This window comes from Asterias amurensis, chromosome 1 (assembly GCF_032118995.1).
Source record: "Asterias amurensis chromosome 1, ASM3211899v1".
Classification (NCBI taxonomy): Eukaryota; Metazoa; Echinodermata; class Asteroidea; order Forcipulatida; family Asteriidae; genus Asterias; species Asterias amurensis.
This window is the reverse complement of record NC_092648.1, coordinates 5066613-5075065: the sequence shown is the minus strand read 5'-3', so window position 1 is coordinate 5075065 and position 8453 is coordinate 5066613. Positions and strand designations below refer to the sequence as shown.

Below are 8453 nucleotides of genomic sequence, written 5' to 3'. Positions count from 1 at the left end.
AGCAGAACAAAACAAAAACCAAAACGATGAGTGGGCTCAATTTCATAAAGCCTGTAAGCACACCACAATTTGCTAAACACAGAAAGGTATTGCTTAACAGAAATAGGCAACATACATTCCTACATTGTTGCGTTGTGACCAACTTAATTGCTTTGCAAAGAAATTTGTCAAGCAGTATTTTCTGTTTAAAGAGCTATATGAATTGGCCCCAGCAGCACGTGGGCCAAAATAAATATGCAACCCAGTTTTTTAACAAAGAAAATATGACCCGTACTTCACCCTAGTGTTGGTTTGAACGGGTATCAATGTGGCATTGGGGTTGTTTTCTTCACAGCTCAAATCTAGGCACCAAACTACAACAGTGCTTAAAAATTTGATCAAATAGTTTAACAACCCCTCCTCTGCATTGGTCTCGCCATTTTGGGGGTCGTGTGGTAAAAGGTAGGCCTAATACTATCAAACCTTGTGTTTTCATAAATAGAGATATGAGGATTATACGCAATAATCATGCAGGAGCTTAACTTATTCCAGATAAGATTTAGATGAGATTAAGAAATTAAATAAAAACCGAACTCGGCGAAACGGGGGCAGTTCAGTTGTGGCATAGAGAGAGACCCAGTGCAGAGTGCAACAACATCCTGTGTGCGGTTCTCACCACCCAATGGACTTTATATGTGTAAGTTTGAACTTCGTGCGAATTCTGGTGCGTTTTTCACTGTTTTTCACTGTTTTTCACTGTTTTTCACTGTTTTTCACTGTTTTTCACTGTTTTTCACTGTTTTTCACTGTTTTTCTTCCTTATCCATGGTGTAGGCCTATATACTTTTCTTGATGCACACATTGTCTAATAATGAGATGTATAAATTTAAAGTGCCAAAAAACAACAGTTCTGAAAATGACTGGCTAATTTCATCAGTGGATACTATTAGTAATTACTCAAAATAATTATTATCATAAAACCTTACTTGGGGAGAGGTTGATAGTATAAAACATTGTGAGAAACAGCTCCCTCTGAAGTGACGTAGTTTTCGAGAAACCAGTAATTTTCCACGAATTCGATTTCGATATCTCAGATTTAGAATTTGAGGTTTCGAAATCAAGCATCTGTAAGCACACAACTTCGTGTGACCATGGTGCGACAAAGGTGTTTTTTTTTTCTTTCATTAATATTTTGCAACTTCGACGACCGATTGAGCTCGGGTTTGTTATATTATGTATGATATGTTTAGATACACCAACTGTGAAGACTAGTTTTTGACAATTACCAATAGTGTCCACAGTGTCTTTAAGCAGATACTGCTTGGTGACAAACTTCTTTGCTAAGCAAAAGTTAAAACTTTATTCGTTCTCTCCATGGAGTTCTTGGCAACATCGCTGTATAATTATATAGCGATGAAGTTCACTTTTCTGAGAGTCCTTGGCTTCACAACCAGAGTTAAATAAATGGAAATGAAATCCTTGTAAACAAAAACCGGGGGATACGTCTTATTGCATTGCCACAAACCAATAAAAGTGAAGTGGTCCAAAGTGTTGCTCGTCTCGTAAATTTTCAATTACGGGCATGTGGTCATTTCAAGGTTTGACAACTGGCGAGCCACGAATAATCTCATTTGACATGGAAGAAAAAAACACCTGTTGAATGGAGACGCAAGGAGACACCAAAAAGGGCCTCGTGAAACAACAGAGTTTTGTTTTGAAACACGACTATCCGTATCGGCATTCCTTCACAGTACTCGCATTAAACGTATACTTGCTCAAAATGTGGTAGCCTCCATTCAAGATGACGTAATTGCTCAAAATAATTGTTAGCCCTGAATGAAAATTGGTAAGGGAACTTTTACAGGCAACTTGGAGGCAACCAATTGCAGTGCATGAGTACTTTGGTAGCACATAAGTGATTTTTTCAGAAAATGTTTTACGATATACAAGAGAACATTCAAAGTGCCAATTGATTCTCTTCTTGGAGATTGCCTGAAACTGGTTGCCTATAAATTGCCTCATGTGACATAAAAGAAAAATTCCCAAATGTTACCGAAAAGATTATTCATACTTAAAGTGCATTTCAACAGGCCTATATAGATAGAAATGTTTGTACATCGAAACACTCATTTGTATTTGAAAATAATGGACATTTCAGTGGCTGATTTATAAATATTGTAGGTATGGATAAATTTGCAAATCATAAAAAAACACATCTCAATCAACGGAGGATGTTTGTGCAAGAGAAGAGTTATTTTTAAAATTGGACGAGGTCATTTTATACGACAATGTAAAACGTAAACAGACAACACAATAAAGCATTGTGGTTGTTCAAATAAAAAAATAAAAAAAACACTTTGAGGATTCGGTTATGACTGTAGCGGGCAACTTTGTACATCACGTTTCCTTAAAGGCACTGAACCCCTTTGGTAATTGTCAAAGACCATATTCTCACTTGGTGTATACAAATAACAAATCTTTTAAAATTTTGACTCAATATTGGTCATCTAAGGTGCAAGAAAAAAATGAAAGAAAAACACCTTTTTGCACACATTTGTGTTTTAGATGCCGAAAAAAGGCTCGAGTGAGAAGTACCCCTTAACTCTTCAAAGGGAGCCGTTTCTCACAATGTTTTATACTATCAACAGCTTTCCCTTGCTCGTTGCCAAGTAAGTTTTTATGCAACAATTATTTTGAGTAATTACCAATAGTGTCCAGTGCCTTTAAGCATGGAGTAAAGTTCCTCCATTCTTTAAATGTATGTGGTCATATTGAGAAAACAAATAAAACTGACACAAAACTTTAATTTGTGACAGCCCTTTGCATCAAACTTTCACAAAGGTCACCAGTGCCGTCAATTGCCACCATGTAATCTTTATATCACTGTTTTGCTTTCTCTCTCCCAGGACTATCTGCATGTAATTTCCCAATAATCCACGACACCTGTTAGTTTGCCTTCAAGACACCCTCATCAATGTGCACCTAACCCCAAGGACCCATCAGAACTGGTCCAAAATCTCAAGGCTCTCTGATGTTGTTTGTTACACGCCGTAATCACTAGCATTTCGCTCCCCCGTCGGTTTGGTGGTAAGCCGCTCACTGAGCTGGGAAAGAGAGTGTTTTCTGAGAACATTTTTTCAAAGCATACCTGAGTCAACATGGCGAGTAAATGGTTGGGTATCATCGCCTGTCTCACATTGGTTCTATTTGTGTTAGCGGTTAGTGTTTCCTCATCCTCCTCGAACTCAAATGATGATGGCTTAGTGAGATACAAAAGACAAAGTGATGTGGCTGTAACATCCAAGACAGCAACTGATGATGGAGGAGAAAGTTTGGAAACAACAAAGAAGCCCAAGAAGAAAGGAAAGAAGAACAAGAAAGGAAAGAAGAAAAATCCCACCACTGAGGGAGTTCCAATTGAAACGGAAGACACTGATAGTGATGCCGTCACCACTGCTGAAACACCGGGGCCTACTGATGATGATGGGCTGCTGGGAATCGCTGCCGTACCCCAGGCCCCTCCATGCAAACCGGTCGTCGACCAAGGCCTGGGTTTGAACTTCACTCTTACATACGACCCTCCCGTGCTTTACGTTCACGAGGGCCAAATGATAAATGTTACCATCTCCTACTCCGGATTAATAACCCCACGTGCCATGGTTTTGAAGAGCACAGACGAAGCCATGTTTGTCATCCTCAGCAATGACACTTTCCTCATGACTCCGATTGGCACCGACGACAACGTCACAATGACCGTGACACTGCAAGGGGTTCGTCTGGGTGTCACCGTCCTTCAGGTCATACTCCTAAACCCAGTCACTTCCGACGTGGATGACGCGGACGTCTTCACCTATTTAGTAAAAACCAAGAGAATACCTCGTTTTATTGACACTCTGTTTGATTATATGCTCCTGCCCCTGGTTCTAATCGCGACATGCGGTATGGGATGCAAGCTCGACTTGGACCTCATCAAGGAGAAGCTTCGCCGTCCCATCCCAGTCCTAGTCGGCCCCGTGTGCCAGTTCATATGCATGCCCATCGTTGCCGTGTGCCTGTCCAAACTCCTTGAGTTAGACCCCTTGACGGCAATGGGGCTCCTGACGGTAGGGTCCTGCCCGGGTGGCGGCCTCAGCAACATGATCACTCTCTTAGTGGACGCCGACCTCATCATGAGCGTCACCATGACGTTCGCCTCCACCTGCCTAGCCCTCGGAATGCTCCCACTAAACCTCTTCATTTACGGTCGGTTCTTCATACCCGAAGGCTCCGAAGGCGAAGCCGGGATGAACCTCCCCATCAGCAAGATAATCATGCAGATCTTCTTCCTGACCATCCCCCTCCTGGTCGGGATGCTGATACGACACAAGCTCCCTAAGGTGGCCCATTATGTCATCAAATCCCTCAATGTTCTCTCACTCACCCTGGTGATCTTGACCCTTGGTATCGGGATATACTCCAATGTCTATGTCATCTACTCCCCGGGACTAGTTCTCCTCGGTGGTTTCTTGCATCCAACGCTCGGCTTCATCATCGGATTCGTCTTTGCAAAGTAAGTTCGGTTCAAAAATATTACGTCTCTAACCGTACAACCAAATCCAATACACAGAGCATCCCCTGCAGAATTTTCACTTTGTGACCAATTAAAAACTCACTCCACGGCAGTGAAGTCCCCTCGATGCACTAAGTGAAAATAGTAAATCCCAGCCGATTTCCCACTTTCCGCCTAGGGCCCACCCATTTAAAAAAAAAGCTGTTAAGCAGAAAATTCTGCTTTACAAATTTCATTGCTAAGCAAAATTTGAGTGGGGCACCAAATGCAACGGAACTTTGGCCGGTACCAAGATTTTGCTATGCAATGTTTTCTGTGCTGAGCACATTTTTGTGCTTACAGGCTTTATGAAATTGTGGGCCCTGTAAGTTCATGAGAAAGACAGTTCTTTTTAAAACCGAAAATGAGAAGTCTCTCGAATTAAAAAACCCGACTCCGCAGCAGTAGATAGTAAGTCAAGTTCTCAAGAACTACACAGCAAGTATAATCCACACGTTGTTACCGCAAACCGATACATTGATCATGCAATGCCTCAATTCCAACATTTACATGTTATTATTACTGTGGCAGTTACTTATTCCATCATCTAATAATCCCAGTGCAGTATAGAGAATCTGTCAAACCACAAATCGTATTTATTTTATAAAATGGTTAAAGAAGCTTTGATAAACCATTCTGGAAATGAATTCAGTTGAATGTATGGTCTTTGTGGAAACTTCCCTTAAAATATTTTCCCTTAAAATATTTTCGCTTGAAAAGTGTATATATGTGAGAAGCAATTAATTTTGACCTTTGCGAGTCACAAAACTTTGCGAGTCAAAAAACCTCAGCAGTTCACAATTGTTGCGAGTCCAAAAACCTTCGGAGTTTAAAAACCGTGAGAACATCAACTTCTAAGTTTGCAATATTTTACAGCGACCCCGATGAAATATTGCAATTTACACAGGGGTTACTTTATATTTCCTACTACTACTTAAGAAAAGTGGAATGGGTTTAATTGCCTGTTGTGCAGCAAAAGAAAGATATAATTTTCCAGACTTAGTTTACAAACACGACCTCTTGTTATACCCCCCAGCGACCATGCTCATCTAATTTTGGTTTCATTTGTCACTATCCCAGGCAACTTACAGCAAATGCAAGAGATAGTTCTCCTGACACCTTTTCCAAACACCAAATCTTGTTGTACCCCACACCCATCCCACTGACCATGCTCATCTAATTTTGGTCTTATTTGTCCCCAAAAGGTTCATCGCTCGATTCCCGATCGACTCCTCCTGCACCGTGAGCATCGAGACAGGCGTCCAGAACAACTTAATTGCAATTTCCCTAATCAAGCTGTCCTTCGACCAGCCCGAGGCCGACATCATGGCTCGTATGCCGATCATCGTTGCCATCTCAGCGGTCAGCATCGGCATCGGGATGATTCTCGCCTCCATACCCATCAACAGACGGCGAACACGCAACGAGAAACGGGAGAAGGAGCTCAGGTCCGTGAGCGATAAGTACGACTACAAGCCGGTCGAGCTGGCCGAAGAGACGCCGGAAGCTGGTATTAACGGCAAGGTACCCAATGGTGTGGAAGATGATGTGGTGTTACCCCACGATATCGTGGTGCTAGAGACCAAACCAAAGGGCATGGACGATCCAGAAACTGTGGTGTAGTATATTAAGACTTTCCCATGGTAAAATGGCTTGATTTGTTTGTCTCCATCATTTTTTCTACCCTTTCGTATAGGCCTAAGGTACATTTTTTAAAGGCGAAAGAGTTCACAAAAGTCGTGGCTAAAATGTTTCATCATGTCGGTTTTAAGGCCGTTGTCCAGTCTGTTCTGGGTTGGTTCATGTATTTAATTGTGGTTATACCCATTATACATCGATGTGTGTAGCACTGTATACTTAGTACTTCCCGAGTTCTGTGAAAAAAAGAAGTCACATAGGCATGTTACTCGGGTGGGATTCGAACGCACGACTTTTAAAGCTGTTGCTAGCGAACCATTTTCTACCATCTCTGTCCTTACCCTGTGTTTTTACTAAGTGGAGATTTTATGAATGAAATTGGTGGCATTTTGAGCTTGCAAAAGGCCCCATCAAATTCTTTCAGAATTTCAAAGGAGGCTTTTATAAAGGGGCGGGGCACAGGCTGAGAGCGAGGGAAGCTTGATGGTTTAGTATACCCGTAAAGTTATAACCTTCTATAGAAAAATGTATAAATATTATGATTTATTTCAGAAAGTGTGAAACAGAAAATGTTTTAAAATGATGAAAATGTTTTTAAATGTAATTGTTTATGTCTTTAAAGATGACGCATAGGGGTCTACCAGTAACATAGAGTGCAACACATTTTGTTTCTGGCAGTTCAGAAAACACTTATTTTCGTGTGTATAGAATAATGTTAAAGTTTCATTTACCTGCTGTTTTTTTTTGCATGCCATACTACCGGTAGCACAGGAAACGAACTTAAAGGCAGAGTATACCTTTGGTTTTGGAGCCGTTCAAATTAATGTAGATGTAATACAATAAAACTGAGAACAATCTGAGAATCGTTTCCACAGTAACGCTGCTCAGATTTATTTTTGGGCAACGGTTATTTTTGTTTTACATAACCACACAACTTCAAAAGCGAAGTGTCTAAACTTTGTTTAACTTTCGAAAGCTGCTGTAGACTTGTAACCAAAAGTTTGTTTTGCCGTACATTTAAAGATTACCAAAGAAACACAATCTTCCCATTAACTTATAGTGTTAAATTTGATGAGACAAAAATTACTTTTCTTGTTGATTGAACCATTATGCTTATGTATATTAATTAAAGTCATCTTTAAAGATGCTAAGTCAGATTTTTGGCCGATATGACCCAAAAATTTTGATTTAAAATTCAGTAGGTATTTTGATGGGGGTCGAGAAAGTTACAAGCTTTCATTTGAGCCATTGCTCGAAAAAGGCCGCCAATTATTAGTAGCAGTGAAATAAAGTGCTCAAAATTAGTTGTTGTCGGGATCCCGACAATATATCACGTGACCAATTCTTATGTGTTTTATAAGAAACGTTTTAAATTTTTGTCATGGTTCCTGACCATTAAAAGTAAAAGTTAAACTTTTCGTTAGAGCGGGTGATACTCTTTGAAATACCATTCACTCAAAAAAATCTATTTTTTAATGTTTGGGGCCAAAAATCTGACATAGCATCTTTAATGCACGGTCAATTAGAGACTAAAATGATTTAAGCGCCATTTGTATACTAAACTGCCACCGTTTGAAACACAGTAGCAGTTGATTGTTATTTATGGTCCATATAGATAAACCGTTTTCCAAATGTTATGGTTTTAATGTCATAAAGTCTCATTCCAAATCGTTAATATCTGTATCGAAAGAAAACCATCATTCTGTTCGAGATCGCCCAGCTGTGTAATAGGCCTACTATGGTATCACCAATGTTTGTGGCCATAAAAAATTAATACCTTTTGTCAATAATGCCAAAGTTACTCACCGACCTACTTTATCTCTCTTTCCTAAGAATGTTACGTAATAATACTATAGAAAAATCAATTTATTATCTCGATTATTTACATTTCTGATTAATGTTTTTACAAGCTTACTGTGTTTTTCTTTGAAACTTTAAGTACTCAATGTATTTTGCATTATCGTCATTGTAGGCGTTTTATGTTGTCTATTAATTAAACTATATTATTTCAGAATATGAATATTCCTCAAATATCGTTTCCACTTATTGTGAATCTCGAGCTGGGGCAATTTCAAAAAGTTTGTAAGCATAACAACTTGCTAAGCAGAGACAAATCTTGCTTAACGGAAACTGGTTATACCAGCTAAAATTCCATAAGGTTTACATTGTTGCAACTGCAGTGCCCCACTCAATGTTTCCTTAATAGCAAAGAAGTTTGTTAAGTAGTATTTTCTGCTTTACAGCTTTA

The 8453-nt window shown here is 39.7% G+C and overlaps 1 protein-coding gene across 1 annotated transcript; it reads left to right on the top strand.

Moving 5' to 3' along the window:
- The first annotated feature begins 424 nt into the window (after positions 1–424).
- On the top strand, positions 425–7880 carry LOC139943490 (uncharacterized). The gene is made up of 3 exons (XM_071940298.1): positions 425–676; positions 2886–4528; positions 5773–7880. Exons 2-3 carry the CDS (start codon positions 3138–3140, stop codon positions 6188–6190), a joined length of 1809 nt encoding a protein of 602 aa, XP_071796399.1. The 5' UTR covers positions 425–676; positions 2886–3137; the 3' UTR covers positions 6191–7880.
- Positions 7881–8453: the final 573 nt, after the last annotated feature.